Source organism: Gorilla gorilla, chromosome 8 (assembly GCF_029281585.2).
Source record: "Gorilla gorilla gorilla isolate KB3781 chromosome 8, NHGRI_mGorGor1-v2.1_pri, whole genome shotgun sequence".
NCBI lineage: Eukaryota > Metazoa > Chordata > Mammalia > Primates > Hominidae > Gorilla > Gorilla gorilla.
This window is the reverse complement of record NC_073232.2, coordinates 100,238,126-100,255,186: the sequence shown is the minus strand read 5'-3', so window position 1 is coordinate 100,255,186 and position 17,061 is coordinate 100,238,126. Positions and strand designations below refer to the sequence as shown.

General features: G+C 36.2%; 1 protein-coding gene across 3 annotated transcripts in view; it reads right to left on the bottom strand.

Moving 5' to 3' along the window:
- Positions 1-17,061, bottom strand: part of PTEN (phosphatase and tensin homolog) — a 104,794-nt gene that overhangs the window by 41,618 nt on the left and 46,115 nt on the right. For 2 of the 3 annotated variants that reach the window (XM_031015316.3, XM_019035119.4), the window contains exon 3: positions 1,318-1,362. The exons of the other annotated variant lie outside the window; for it this stretch is intronic. In XM_031015316.3, coding sequence (XP_030871176.1) covers positions 1,318-1,362 — 45 coding nt within the window. The remainder of the gene's footprint in view (positions 1-1,317; positions 1,363-17,061) is intronic. 3 annotated transcript variants of the gene reach the window in all.

Here is a 17,061-nt window from a genome sequence, read left to right as displayed (position 1 = left end):
TTTACTTTCTTTTATCTTGTTGCCTATTGCCACCACAATTCTCTCCCACCCCCAACATACAGACACCACAATCTGATGAAAATGAATTCGCTGCCATATTCTAAACACTTTTATGCCAACAAGCTTCTTACAATGCCATTCCTTTGGCCTGTAACATCACTTTCCCTCCTCTCCTTGGCTTGAAAGTCAACCCTTACTGGTCCTTTTCACCCCAGCTCAAACTTGCCTTCCTTTATGAAACCTTCTTTATAAGGTAAAATTAGTGTTTCCAATGTTCTCTTCATTGCAACCTTCTATAGAAGAGTTACTTCTTCTGTAATGCTTTGTCTACCTTTTACATTAGAATGTAAGCGACTTGAGAACGGGAGCTACATCTTATTCACCTCTGTACACACCCCCCAACATGTTTTGTGTTGTCTAATAAGTGATAAGGACTTAACAAACGTTTGTTCCTTCATGACTCTGAGAAAAATCAGTGAAAATTTACTGAGAGTAACAATATCAATGTCCACTCCACTCTCAGTACTTCTGACGTTTTATCACACTAGAAAGATCACTAAATTACAGATAAATTTTTCCTACCTATAATTTATAGATATCACATGGGAAAGATAAAAGTCAAGTAAAAAATAACACGTTTTATGTGCCGATTTTTACAAATCTGAAAATAGTCAATATTTTGAGAAGGAAAAACAGTCTTCATGGGCAAAAAGGGTTAAGTTTTCTCTTCCTTCCTTCCTTTTTACCTTTTCACATCTCTACTCCCAAAGTCAAAAGAAAAACAAAAAGTTAAAGATAAGGTCAACTAGCTCTATCAATCAGGTGGGCAGTCCTTAAAACTCTGTCCTAGACAAGACAAGCCACCTAATTCAGCAATTTTAAATAACTTATGTTATGTACAGTTAGAGAATGCCCTAACAGCTTTTTCAGTCAATAGCTCTAGAGACACAGGATAAACAAAATTATATTCACTCTGAAGTATACCTCCATGGAAGATGCTATTAGTGCTTTAACAGAAGCTCTGCTGTGAATTACACTTCAAATTACCACACAGTTATGGGCTCAAATATGGGCTAAATGCCAAGTCATTTAAAGCAGATCAAGTAACATGAATCTGTGCCAACAATGTTTTACCTCATCACTACACTTTCTAAATGATCTAACAATGCTCTCGGACTTCTTGAATTAATCGGTTTAGGAATACAATTCTGTTAAAATGTATCTTTAACTCTACCTCACTCTAACAAGCAGATAACTTTCACTTAATAGTTGTTTTAGAAGATATTTGCAAGCATACAAATAAGAAAACATACTTACAGATTGTATATCTTGTAATGGTTTTTATGCTTTGAATCCAAAAACCTTAAAACAAAACAAACAAACAAAAAGCCACCATTAACAAAAATGAGCTAACATTTGAAATTACATTAATACTATCAAGAAAAACCAAAAGACAGATTTTCTTTTTCCTAATCTCAAATACCATTTAAGTGAAAATAAATAATCCAACAAACACCCCTTCTATGGGTTTAGAGTAGTAATCATGTCATTCTTAAATAATTATTACATTACACAGATTTATACAATCTGAAGTAAAATCAGAGCTTTTCAGAGAATATTTTCATAATCTTCTATCTTCAACCTAACATGAGACTGAATATTAAGACATAACTTCTTTAAAAAGCATTAGCATTTAGTGCAAGTATACCTAGCTCATAGAGATTTACAAGACAGTCATAATCAAGTACTCTTAAAAATAACCCTGAAAATTCAGACATCATTTTCCCATCAAACTAAAAACTTTTGATATTTGAAAGATACACGTATTAACTATTAATTCTGTACAAAGGTATTAAACATTTTCACATATATACTCCATTCCACCCTCACAAACATCTGAGAGCTAGAGCTTATTAACATTATACAGAAGAGGGAGGTAGGTCTCAAAGAGGTTACACAACTCGTCCAAGGTCATGTACAGCCAAGAAGTCAAAGAATCAAGACCAAAGACCTTTCCCTCAAGACAGTTATGAAAGTAAACAACAATTACAGCTAACACAAGCACTTACTATATGACAGACATATCCTAAGCACCTCAGGTATATAAACTGTTTAATCCTCAACCCCATAAGATAGGCAAAAGAAGGGCTAGAAGACCATGAAGCCGAGGAATTAACAGAATATACAGAATAAAAAGACAAATGAAAATCAGAAGACTTAACAAAAACTAAGAGTTCAGGATGTTAAATATATTTTAGGAGTTTCAGAAACAGAGAACACTGAGAAGAAACCGAAGACATAACTCAAGAAAAATACTCAAAAGTGAAGGATGTGAGTTTTCAAACTGGAAAGTTGCATGAGTACCTGGCAAAACAGATGAAAATAAGACTAAAATAGAAGCACACATATCTCATGAAATTTCTGAATACCAAAGAAACAGAAGATCCTAAAGGCTGCCAGAGAAGAAACAGGTTTCATAAAAGAATCTAGAATCAAAATGACATTATCCTTTTTAACAACAATACTAGCAGCTAAAAAACAGTTGGGCAAAACCTTCTGATTTTGAGGGAAAACTCTTCTCAGCCTAGAATTCTATACCAAGACAGACTATAAATCAAGTGTGACTATATAATAAGGGCATTTTAAAATCAGCGAAATCTCAAACCATACACTTTGTCAGGAAGTTACTAAAGATGTGCTCCGCCAAAACAAGAGTGGGAAACCATGAAAGAAGATGACAGTCTCCAAGAACTGAACAATCTAACCCACAAGAGAGGAAAAGAGAATCCCTAGAATGATGGTGAAGGGACATCTTGAGTAGACAGCCATACAGCAAGCCAGGAAGAACAATTAGTCCAGACTGGGACAGATTAGAAGACACCTGGAAAAGATAAAATTGATATAATGCCAAATGTGCTTAAACATGTTGAGAGATTTATACAATTAGGGGTAAGTTTATGAATTAAAGCTAAGAACATTGAAAACTAATTTTTTTTTAAAAAAGAGAGACAACTGTGAAGTCCAGAAAAAACAAAACATGCAGGAAAAAAGTCACAATATACTCTATCACTTAACTATGAATGGCATTTATTTAGTTATAATCCCATAAAAACTCAATACTGATATAACCAAAATTATAATGTAACTACTGGCAGGAGTTATAATACAACTACCGGCAAGAAGGATGAGGAGGAAGTCTGAAAATATGTGTGTGGTGAGGTGGAAAAAAAGAGTATATGAACTTGAATCTGAAAAATTATGTTACAAAGTACTGCAAGCAGTATTTGTAACTGTCAGCAACATAAATTATATATTTTTATATCACACTACAGTTGTTGCAGATAGGCTACCATCCTTAAGAACAAAGAAACATAGTGCCCCTTGCTTTCAGCATGGTGGCTCTTCTCTGATACAGAAGGAAATGGAACTCAAGTGGAACACAGATTTCACTGAGGTAAACAGGAAGAGATTAGACTGCTAAGGCTGTTGGAGTTTGTGGAGCAAGGGACTAAGAATTTTGTATGGATTTCATCTCAGGTCCTTGGCTGGGGGCTGGGCTGTCTATGCGCAGGATCTGAAAGCACAACGGAGATGACGCCAGAGGTAACGAAATATAACACTGGGAGAAGCTGGAGTTCTGGCCTAGGCAAAGTGGAAGAGACCTCATGGAACACCCCAGATACTTAGCTGAGACATTGGAAAGGGCAACCTTGAAGTTAAAAACCATGCCCTAGGACAAAAGATAAATCTGAAAAATGCCTGCCTTAACAAAGAGAACCAAACCTGACAATACTAAATCAACTATCAATTTAAATGCCTGACAAAATGAAACTCAGCACCCTTAAAGGAAGTAACAATCCAAACTCCCTACATTTCAACATACGATTAAAATTTACTAGACAGGCAAAGCAGAAAAACATGACCTATTACAAAGAAAAAAGAGCAGGCAATAGAATCTGAATCCAGGATGAACCAGATGTTTGAATTAACAGACAGTGACTTTAAAACAGTTACTATAAATATGTACAAAGATGTTAAAAAAAATGATTATAATGAGTGAAAGATGGAAAGTCTCTGCAGACATAGAAAATACAAAAGACAGCAATTTGAGGCCTCAAAAGTACAATATCTAAGAAAAAAAATCTATTGGATGATCTCAACAGAAGATTGTAAACTGTAGAAGGTGTGACAGACTGTATTTTCCAAAAATTCATTTAGCAAATATTTATCAAGCACCTGTTATGTAACAAATACTACTGTGGGCATAGCGGCAACAGAACTCGAAGTAATGACAACCATAATAATGAATGCTTCTAGCAGCCTGAGAAACCCTAGCTTTTGGTATCTCATTTGGAAAACAGCCTAAGGACATTGGACAGCTCCCACCAATCCTAAAATAAACGAAAAGAAAAATTAGCATCTGAAAAAGTAAAATAATTATTTATTTGCTACTTTTTCCCATGGCTAATTCGCTATTTGGTAACCATATATATTTCCCCGTGTATTAGTCCATTCTCACACTGCTATAAAGAACTACCTGAGACTGGGTAATTTAGAAGAAAGGTTTAATCAGAGGCCTCAGGAACCTTACAATCATGGCGGAAGGCCAAGGGAAAGCAAGCACGTCTCCGCGGCAGGAGTAGGAGGAAGAGAGAGAGCAAAGGGGGGAGGTGCTACACACTTATATACAGGCAGATCTCAGGAGAACTCTTTCGCGAGACAGCTCTAGGGTGATAGTGCTAAAACCATTACAAACCACTCCCGTGATCCAATCACCTCCTACCAAGCCCCTCCTCCAACACTGAGGATCACAACTCCACATGAGATTTGGGTGGGGACACAGAGCCAAACCTTATCACTCCTGCTACATTCATGTTTAATCAACATTTGCTCTTAGAACCCTAGTGTAACTACAGCGGTTACTGCTGTTACTAACGCATAAATTTACACATAAATCATCCCTGCCTTAATCCCATCAACACAGGCAAGCTCCAAACATTTCAATTCTTAACTAATGCCTCCTGACCATCTTCAGGATGATTATTAGAATTAATTCTGTTACGTATCCAATACATGGAAAGTAACTATCTTGTTTAAAATGTTCTTGTTTGTAACTTTCACCTGCACAGTACTGCTTTCTCCTACATTGCCTCAAGTTAAAGAAAAAATAATAACAGCTTTGAATAATTCTGCTCAAAAATAGTGATTCCTAGTACTCAAGAAAATCTAATCTCTCTAAATAGGTATAAAACTGGAGGGAAAAGAAATAAACAGTGCCAGGCCAGGCGCAGTGGCTCACACCTGTAATCCCAGTACTCTGGGAGGCCAAGGCGGGCAGATCACTTGAGGTCAGGCGTTCGAGACTAGCCTGGCCAACATAGTGAAACCCTGCCTCTACCAAAATTACAAAAATTAGCCAAGTATGGTGGAACGCGCCTGTAATCCCAGCTATTGGGGAAGCTGAGGCAGGGAGAATTGCTTGAACCTGGGAGGTGGAGGTTGCAGTGAGCCGAGATCATGCCACTGCACTCCAGCCTGGGCAACAAAATGAGACTCCTTCAAAAAAAAAAAAAAAAAGAAAAGAAAAGAAAAGAAAGAAAAGAAAGGGAAGAAAGGAAGAAAGGAAGGCAAGGCAGGCAAGGCAGGCAAGGAAGGGAAGGAAGGGAAGGAAGGGAAGGAAGGAAAGAAAGAAAGAAAGAAAAGAAAGAAACAGTGGCAGAACTGACCTATAACTCACTAAGAAATTCAGAAGGCTATCAAAAATAATATTAAAAACTGCCAAATGTTTCTCCCAAGAAATCATATCATTTTGTGCTCTAACCAACATGCATAAGAGTTCCAGTTAATCTATGTCTTTGCCAATTCCTGTAAGCCCTTTTTGAGCCATTCCAGTAAATATGAGCTATCTCATTATGTTTAAATTTTCATTTCCCTGATGACTGATTTTAAACATCTTTTCATATGCCTACTGGCCATCTATATATCTTCTTTTGTAAAATTTCTGTTTCCATTTTTTTGTTTTTTTTGTTTGTTTGTTTTGAGACAGGATCTCACTGTGTTGCTCAGGCAAGCGCGCAGCGGTGCGATCACAGTTCACTGCAGCCTCCGCCTCCCAGGCTCAAGCTATCCTCCCACCTCAGCCTCCCAAACAGCTAGGACTACAGGTGCATGCCATCATGCCCAGCTAATTTCTTGTATTTTTTTTATTTTGTAGAGACTGGGTTTCACCATGTTGCCCAGGCTGGTCTCAAACTCCTGGGCTCAAGCAATTCACCCACCTCAGCCTCCAAAAGTGCTGGCATTATAGGCATGAGCCACTGCACCCGGCCTGCCCTTCTCTTTATGGGGTTATTTTCTCATTATGAAGTTGTAAGAGCATCTTTATGTATATATTATACATTCAAGTCCTTTTTCAGATATATGTATTGCAAATATTTTCTCCAAAACTGTTTGCCTTTTCGAGTCTTTCAATGAGCAGAAATTTTTAATGTTGATAAAGTCAAATTTGTACATTTTTTCCTTATATAGTTAATTTTATATGTACTGTCTAAGAAATCTTTAAACCAAAAGTCACAGAGATTTTCTCCTATGTTTTCATCTAGAAGTTTTATATTTTTAAATTTTACTTTTACATTTAGGTCAACAATCCATTTCAAATTAATTTTTGTATATGATAAGACATAAAAGTCAAGGTTCACTTTGTTTTCTCTATTGTTCCAGTATTATTTGTTTAAAAGATTATCCTTTTCCCATGAATAATCTCAGCACCTTTGTCAAGAAATGTGTATGTGAACTTTTCTGGAATCTACTCTGTTCAACTGATCTACATCATGTGACCCAACAATTCTACTCAAAGGTATTGAATAAACAGAAACAAAAATATATGTCCACAAAAGTCTTGCACATGAATGCTTACAGCAGCTTTGTTCATAACTGACCCAAACTGAAAACAACTCAAAAGCCCACCACACTAATAAAGAAATGTCATATCCATACAAGGTAATATTACTCAGCAATAAAAAAGAACAAAGTATTGATACTAGTAACGACAGGGATAAATTTCAAAAATATACTAAAAGAAAGAAGCCAGACACAAAAAGGAATACATACTATATGACTGTATTTATATGTAATCCTAGTATAGGCAAAGCATATAGAAAGCAGATCAGAGATTGCCTGAAACCAGGTTTGGGGACTGACTACAAATGGGCATGAGGGAAACTTTTCATAAAGCGAGTGTTCTAAATCTTGGTTGTTGTGGTGTTTACAAGAAGGTGTGTGTTTACAAGAAGGGGTGTGTGTGTGTGTGTGTGTGTGTGTGTGTGTATTTCTCAAAAGTCAATGAACTGTACATTTAAAAGGGGTAGATTTTATTACATGTAAATTATACTCCAATAAAGCTAATTTTTAAAAGTAATATTAAAAAAGTAATATAAATAGCCTCTGATTTAGAAATATCAGTATGTAAAATGCAACCTACCTTTAAAAAGACTCAAATTTATTTTGATTAAGCTAGAGGACAGCAACAGAAAGAGTACATCATCTTCAGGAATTAGAACTTTTTAGAATGACAGGCAGAATGACACTGTATAGAATAGCACTGTCTAACAGAACTTTTGCAATAATGAAAATGTTCTGTATCTGTGCTGTCTTAATACAGTAATCACAAGCCACATGTAGCTACTGAGCACAAGAAATGTAGCTAGCAAAAACAACTGAGTAAATTTATTTTATTTTATTTACATTTAAACATAATGATAGCTACATGTGACTAGTGGCTACCTACACTGGATAACAGATATCTAAAGGATATCTATCTATGAAAAAAAAAATCTACTGGGATACAATACACATGCTCCCTAGTCAGGTAGTAGAAATGGGTACATCCTTAGAATAGAGCATAAAATTGGAACAGAGAAAAGGTACAGTAAAAATTAGAGACTTCACAGCTGTCAAAATATATACTAAACATATTTTCAACTACATGCAGTTTTCCAATAAATTCTTGCCATGCTTGATTAATTTGCTTCTATCATTAGATTAGAAAGAAACTACAATTCTGGATATATTTCTAACTAAGAATGAGGAACAAGTTTGAGTGGAAATGCCAGGAAACAGGGAGAAAGTGTTCACATAATTTTAGAGTTCACGTCAGACAAGGAAGGAAATACTGGCGTAGTTAGATATGATACAGATCAGTAAAACAGATTTCAAAAGCTTCATTTAAATAACAGGCTATGAATTCATAACTCAACCTATAATGAAAGACTTGTGGTTTTAAAAACTAAAATTCTGTATAAACAACTACAAACGACTCCAGTTTAAAAAAGACAAAGGAGGAAATACACAAATTATCTAGAATCAACCAACACAGCTGCAGTGAATTTACCTTCAAAGCTCAGATTTAAAAGGTACATATATATATTATAATAGCCAAAAAAGGGGATAAGAGATAATTACAGATGAAACAAAACAGCAGCATATATAAAGGAACATGAAAATAGTAAAAACAAAAGGCTTGGAGGAGGGGAGAATGTTCACACCAAAAAGAACAATAAAAAAAATTAGGCCAGGTGCAGTGGCTCATGCCTGTAATCCCAGCACTTTGGGAGGCCGAAGCAGGCAGATCACTAGAGGTCAGGAGTTCAAGACCAGCCTGGCCAACATGGTGAAGTCCCATATCTACTAAAAATACAAAAATTAGCCGGGCATGGTGGCACATGCCTGTAGTCCCAGCTACTCAGGAGGCTAAGGCAGGAGAATTGCTTGAACCTGGGAGGCAGAGGTTGCAGTGAGCCAAGACTGTGCCACTGCACTCCAGCCTGGGCAACAGAGTGAGACTTTGTCTCAAAAAAGAAAAAAGAAATTAGACTCCCACACATTAAACAGCTATATAATGCTAAAGACAAGGAAAAAGGCAGGAACTCTTAAATTCCCTTTTCACTTTTATCTTCTCTATCCAAAAGAAGATGATTCAGTAAGTAAGGAGTAGTGGGTACATGACAGTTCTCTTTATTGAAAGCATTTCCTACTTGCTAATTTAAGCAAGGTGACTTTTAAAGAATATTTCTTAATAAACAATCTATAATGCAAAACAAAAGATAACCCACCAAGTTCTTTATGCTATTATTGTTTCATCTGAATTTTGTAGTCACAAAATTCAAATGGCAAGAGAAGTAGAACATCAGACAACTGTCTGAAGAAAGAATAAAATTGGTTTCCTGAAAATCATTAAGGAAAATACAAACAAACTAAAAGAAAAGTAAGTTGAAAATAAGGTCAGTATATACACACACACACACCAGAAAGTACATAAGACCAATACATCAAAAAGTCGCTAAACCTGACAATTAAAAAAACACGATCAAATAACAAGATACCATTTTTTGCCAACAAGCTATAAAAAGGTAAAGTTTGAAACTATTCAGTTTGCCAAAGTTAGTGGGGATAGAAGGAAGAAGCACTCTTAAACAGTGAGTATATAAAATACCATTTTTGAAGGCACAAGTTTAAACCATAGACGCAATGGACCTAGCAACTCCACTGCTAAGAATTTGCCTTAAAGATATACTTGGAAAAGACAAGATACATATGTGAACTGTTCTCAATGACAAAAAAAAAAAACTGGAAACAACTTATATATTCATCATAGGGGCCTATTAATGATAGCATGATCATAAAATGAAATAAAAGGTAGTTAATAAAAGAATCAGGTAGGTAGATGTCCGCAACAATATGGAAGATTCCTCAGACATAAAATTTTTGAAAGGGGTCAAACAGTGGTAGTATGTTCCCATTTGCTTTTCTTAAAAAGTGGGTAAACAATGAAAACAATTTTCAAAAGAACATGTGAAACTTCAAATTACAGATATAGTTAGGAAGAGGGTAAAATAGGAGAAATTTGTAGGGGATATTTGTCATCTTCAGGCTGTTAGGCAACCAAAATACCATTCCAATTTGGAGATAATTTCAAGAGATTAGAAGCAGATACTTCTTTCCTCATCTTTCTCTTAACACATGTACAGGCCTGATACCAACTATTAATAGATCTTTTTGCCATGGATACCGAATCCTAGTGAGGACAAGGTACAGGAGAGTCAGAGATTATTCCTAGAGATCACCAGAGGAGGTGAGTTAATGAGCAGAGTCACCAGTTTCGAGGCATAGTGGCAGCAGCTATTACACCAAGTGTCCAAGCAGCAAAGTCCTAAGCAGATTGCTCCTGTTGAAACCTTGGGGCCATGTCTTGCTTCCCTTAGCTTCCACCTATCTTCCAAGTCTTGTTGTCAAACTATGACCTACCTAATACTTTTTTAAAAATTCCTTTCTGATTAAGTAAATCAGAGTCACTTTCTATCATTTGCAACCAAGAATTCTGGTTTCTTTTACAGCATTTTCCCATAATTTTGTTTTTAGTGAGGGCTGGTGAAACCATGCTCTTTTGTGAGCTCCCTTTAATATTTGAACTTTACGATTTCTTACCTACCACTGTGAACAACTGTGAGACTTGCAGGAGAATAAACAATCTATTTAAAAGAAAGTATTACAACAGTTTAAAAAGGGGATGAGGTTATGTTCTCTCAAAGAACTTGACTATTACTTAGGGAAACATTCACCATGGCTGCCCCTCCCACTTCCTTCTCTTTCCTCCCAAGGATTTCATGCCCACAGTTGGCTGATTGCCTTATAAGTCTGACACAATGGAAAGGCGGAAAAAAAGCAAGAAAACAGCACTTTCCAAAGGGAAATGGGAAAATTTGCCTATAGATACTTGGAAAGTAGAGACTAAAAAAGTAGATAAAAGCAGAGGTAATACTCCCAAAACTTGGATAATCTAGACTACAAATCTTTCTAATATAAACATACCTTACTTCAAATAATTTCAATATATAAACATCTAAACCCATTAATGACTCACAGATTTGAGAACACAGTCTTTTTTTTTTTTGTACTTTGTGTGTAAATTATACTTCAATAAGCCTAACTTTTTAAAAAGCTTCACATGCTGCAAAATATCCCTTATGGGCAGACCTCTTACCTGGGCAAGGAAAGAGAGCAGAAAAAAGAAACAAGCACAAGAATGTGGGGCTACTTAAGGGAGTGTAGTAGTGGGGCACTGACAGCACAGACCTCGGTATGTCTTTGTGAAGTCTGGCGGTCTTGGGGATTAAGAACTGGCAGCTCTGATTGTTAGTCTGGAGCAGCTTCTACCTCCCTGGGAGGCCACTGTGCTCTCTATCACACCCCTGAGGGATTAGGGAAGGAACAGCATAGCAGGCTTGCCCTGGGCCTGACTATGACCCAGGTAGGCGGGGACACTAGGTACCTGCCCCAGCAGAGATGGCTTTCAGGTATACAGGTTGCTGCGCCTTCTGAAACTCACAGGGCAGCACTCAGACCATGCAGGCCCAAAGCCCTGATGCCTCCTGCAGGTTACACTTCCCGACACTTGCAAAAGGCTAGCACGAGAAGCACCCATAAGCAGGGTGAGAAAATCTGTCTTCATTTTTTAAATTCTTTACTTTCTTCACAGTTCCTATGAAACAGATCTAAATAAGCTTCAAGAATACATTTTAAAATTATTTTTGACAAAATAATAAATATATACCTTTCAAATGATAAAATAAAAAAAGTTTGGAATAAAAAATTTGTCTAAGAGCTGGGTGCAGTGGCTCACACCTGTAATCCTAGCACTTTGGGAGGCTGAGGCGGGTTGATCACCTGAGGTCAGGAGTTCAAGACTAGCCTGGCCAACATGGTGAAACCCTGTCTCTACTAAAAATACAAAAAATTAGCCAGGCATGGTGGTGCACGCCTGTAATTCCAGCTACTTGGGAAGCTGAGGCAGGAGAATTGCCTGAACCCGGGAGGCAGAGGTTGCAGTGAGCCGAGGTCATGCTACTGTACTCCAGCCTGGGCGGGCAACAGAGTAAGACTCCATCTCAAGAACAAAAAAAAAATTAGTCAAAGAAAGATGGCAGAATCAGAAGTACCAGGAACCCATCTCCCCACCTAGACGACTGTAAGCAGAATCTGTGATTCTGGAACTCTGGAGTCTATTCAGGTTTTCAGTTTCTAAGGAAAGACTTGAATGGTAAATCACAGTTAGTTTGAGTCAATTTCAGCTCTTTGTGCCACTGCGGCTACCCATCACCCACTCTCAAAGCAGGCAACCATGCACATGTTCCCAGAGCACCCTGCACACAGTTTGTAAGAGTCAAGGTTGGCAACAAAGACCTTGCCCTCCAAATATCAGGAATCTGTGTTCTGACTGCTAATTGCTGCTTCTGATCAAAATGTGACACAGAGGCAGACTATCATTGTTTAACTGCCATTGGCTGAAAAAATTTCTCCAGGGATTTAAAGATCCAGAGCTATTTCACCCCTTTGATTTATTTTTAATTTTTAATTTTTATTTATTTATTTATTTTGCCTTTTAGGAGCCAAACATTTAAGGAGGATACTACTGCAAAAGAACTGCATACATAGGGCAATTTAGAAAGTCACTACACATGCCCAGGGAAAAACACAGGCCGAGAAGATCTTAAGATTACACCCAGCACAGAAATACTCTACAACAAATAAAAAAACCAAACAAAATAGCACATCTTAGAGAAAAGAGAAAAATCTAATTTCCAAAGTTACCACTCTTTAAGATTCAAATTCCAGTTTTTGACAACAACAACAAAAATCACAAGGCATACAAAAAAAAAAAACTACCCCAAGCAAAACATTAAGTATAGGCCAAAAGGAAAAAAATAAATTAACAGAAACTGTGCCTGAGAAGATCAGATGGCAGACACTTACTAGACATAGACTTTAAAACAAGTGTTGAAAGGTGCTCAAAAAGCTAAAGGAAGATATGGATAATGTCAAAAAACAAAATTGAAATATCGATAAAGAGAAAACATAAAAAAATAAAAAAATAAATGCTGGAGCTGAAAAGTACAAAAACTGAAATAAAAATTTACTAGAGGAATTCAAAAGCCAATTTGGGCAGGCAGAAGAATCAGTAAACTTGGAAGGCAGAACAATTGAAAATACCACGTGTCTGAGGAACAGAAAAAAAAAACTGAAGGAAAATTGAAGACAAGAGCCTAAGACACCTGTGGAACACCATCATCAAGTGGACCAACACATACACACTCTGGGAATCCCAGCACAAAAAGAGAGAAAAGGGGCAAGAAAGATTATGTGAAGAAATATTAATCAAAAACTTCCCAAATTTGATGAGACATGAATATAAATATTCAAGAAGCTCAATTAACTCCAAGTAGGAAAAACTCAGAGATCCAAGTAGGAAAAACCGAGATAGATTATAATCAAACTACGAAAAAAGAGAATCCTGAACATGGAATGAGAGAAGCAACTTGTAACATACAAAGGGATCCTCAATATCAGCAGATTTCTCATCAGAACTCTTGAAGGACAGAAGGCAGTGGGATGATATATTTAAAATCCTGAAAGGAAACAAACAAACAAACACAAATACCTGTCAACTGAGAATACTATATCCAGCAAAAATGTCCTTAAAAATGAAGACATTAAGACATTTCCAGATTAACAAAAGCTGAGAGAGTTCATTATCACCAGACCTGTCCTGCAAGAAATGCTGAAGGGAGTCTTTCAGGCTGAAATAAAAGGAGACTAGACAGTAACTTGAAGCTGTATTAAGAAATAAAGATCTGAGAAATGATAAATACATGAGCAATTACCAAAGCTAGCATTATTGTAACATTGGTTTACAACTCCACTTTTTGTTTTCCACAAATTAAGACACTACTGCATTAAAAAACAATTATTAGTCTACGCTTTTAGACACACAATACATAAAAATGTAATTTTATGACATCAATAACTGGAAGGGAGCAGGGACTGAATCTTATGAGCTGAATTTTTGTATGCTATTGAAAGTAAATTGGTATAAATTGAAATTGCAGTGTTATAACTTTAGGGCATTAAATGTGACCCCCAATGGCAACCACACACACACACACAGAAAACAGCAGAATATAAACAAAAGGAAATAACAAGGAAATTAAAACACTTCACCACAAAATATCAACTAAACACAAGTGCCAGTAAGGCAGGAAATGAGGGACAAAAAAGCTGTAAAGCATATAGAAAATAAACAGCAAAATGGCAGCAGTTAAATCCTTATCAATAATTACTTTAATTGTAAATGATAAAACTCTTCAATCAAAAGGCAGAGTTTGACAGAATGTATAAGAAAAACACAATCTACAAGAGATTGTATATGCTGTCTACAAGAGACTCATTTCAGATCCAAAGACACAAATAAGGGATGTAAAAAGACATTCTATACAAGTAATAACCAAATGAGAGTGCAGGTAGCTACATTAATATTAGACAAACTAAATCAAAAAAAGGTTGAGACAAAAAGATATTACACATCAATAAGTGTTAATATAGCAAGAAGATATAATAATCAAAAACATTTACATGCCTAATAAGAGACCACCCAATTATATGAAGCAAAAAATTGACAGAATTGAAGGTAAACAGTTCTGAAATAACAGCTGGACACTTCGATACCCTACTCTCAATAATGGACAAAAACACCCAGTCAGAATATAGGCAAGAAAATAGAGGATCTGGGCCAGACAAGGTGGCTAACGCCTATAATCCTAGCACTTCGGGAGGCCAAGGCGGGTGGATCACTTGAAGTCAGGAGTTCGAGATCATCCTGGCCAACGTGGCGAAACCCTGTCTCTACTAAAAATACAAAAATTAGCTGGGCATGGTGGCATGTGCCTGTAATCCTAGCTACTGGGGAGGCTGAGACCAGGAGAATAGCTCAAACCCAGGAGGTGGATGTTGCAGTGAGCCAAGATCGCACCACTGCACTCCAGCCTGGGTGACAGAGCAACACTCTGTCTTAAAAAAAAAAAAAAAAGGGAACCAAATAAAGTATCTTCTCCTATCACAACAGGATGTCACTGAAAATCAATAAAATCAATAACTGAAGAAAAAGTAGAAAATTCACCAACTGTGGAAATTAAAAAATACATGGTTAAACGCAGAAGAAATCACAAGGGAACTTAGAAAATACTTAGAAATAAATTAAAACAAAAAAACACAACATGCCAAAAATTACAGAACAGCAAAAGCAGTCCTAAGAGGGAAATTTGTAGTTGTACACATTTAATTGAAAAAGATCTCAAATCAATAATCCAACTTCAAATCTTAAGGAACTAGAAAAAGAACAAACTAATAAACCCAAAGCTAGCAGGATGAAGGAAATAACAAAGCTTAGAGAGGATATAAATAATAGAAAAATAACAGAGAAAAATCAATGAAACCAAAAACTGGTTCTTTGAAAAAATTTTTAACAATTGACCCAGCTTTACCTGTACTAAGATAAAAAAGATTCAAATTACTAAAATCTGAAATAAAAGTAGGGACATTAGTATCAATTGCACAGAAGTTTAAAAAAAAGAGAAGACAGTACTATGAACAATTGTATGCCAACAAATTAGATAATATAGATTAAATGGAGAAATACCGAGAAGCACAAAATGTACTAATACTGAATCACACACACAAGAAGAAAATCTGAATAGACCTATAACTAGTAACAAGACTGAATCAATAATAACAATAAAAAAATTCCAGACAAAAGCCCTAGATGTGATTTTTTTATCTGTGAATTCTATCAAACATTTAAAGAACATCATTTTTTCCCAAAGTTTTTCCAAAAATGGATGAGGAAACACTTCCTAACACATTCAATGAGGCCAGCATTGCCCTGATAGCAAAGTCAAAGAAACTACAAAAGAAAACTATAGACCAGTAGCCCTTAGGAACATTGATATAAAGTCCTCAACACAGAACCAACAAACTGAATTCCACAGCTTATTAAATGGATTATACACGAAGACCAAGTAAAATTTATTCCTGGGATGCAAAAATGGCTCAATATATGAAAAACAATATATCATGTTAATAGAAAGAAGAAAACAAATCACATGGTCATCTCAACTGGCACAGAAAAAATATTTGAAAAAATTCAACAAGATTTTATGATAAAAACACTCAATAAACTAAGAATAAAAAGAAATTACCAAACATAATGAAGGCCATATATAAAAATCCCACAGTGGCCAGGCATGGTGGCTCACTATAATCCCAGCACTATGGGAGGCCGAGGCAGGTGAATCACTTGAGGCCAAGAGTTCGAGACCAGCTTGGCCAACATGGTGAAACCATGTTTCTACTAAAAATACGAAAATTAGCTGGGCATAGTGGTGGACACCTGTAATCCCAGCTACTTGGGAGGCTGAAGCAGGAGAATCACTTGAAACTGGGGGGAGGAGGAGGGTGCAGTGAACCGAGATCGCACCACTGCACTCCAGCCTGGGCGACACAGCGAGACTCTATGTGGGGGGAAAAAAAAAAATCCTATAGCTAACATGATAGTCAATGGCAAAAAATTGAAAGCTTTTCCTATAAGGTCAGAAACAAGACAGGATGCCTGCTTTCACCACTTCCATTCAACATAGTATTGAATGTATGAGAGGGCATTAAGAAAAAGAATAAAAATCATCTCAAATTGGAAAGGAACAAGTAAAATTATCTCATTTGCAGATGATATAATCTTATATGCAGAAAACCTCAAGGATTTCAAACACAAAAAAAGAATAAACAAACCCGCGAAGAAGCAGGGCACAAATTTAATGTGCGAAGAATCAGTTGTGTTTCTATACCCTAAGAATGAACAATTAGGAAAGGAAATTAAGAAAACAGATTTATAAGATCACCAGAATGAATAAAATACTTAGAAATTAACTTAACCAAGGAGGTAAAATACTTGTACACTGAAAATTACAAAACATTGCTGAAAGAAATGAAAGAATACGTAAATAAATGGAAAGACATCTGGTGTTCATGGCTTTAAATTAAGACTTAATATTGTTAAGATGTCAATACTATTCAATGCAATCTACAGATTAATACAATCCCTACCAAAATCCCAACAATGTTTCTGGTAGAAATAAAAAAAAAAAAAATCCAGGTGGGAGGAGGCGAGCTCAGGAAAAA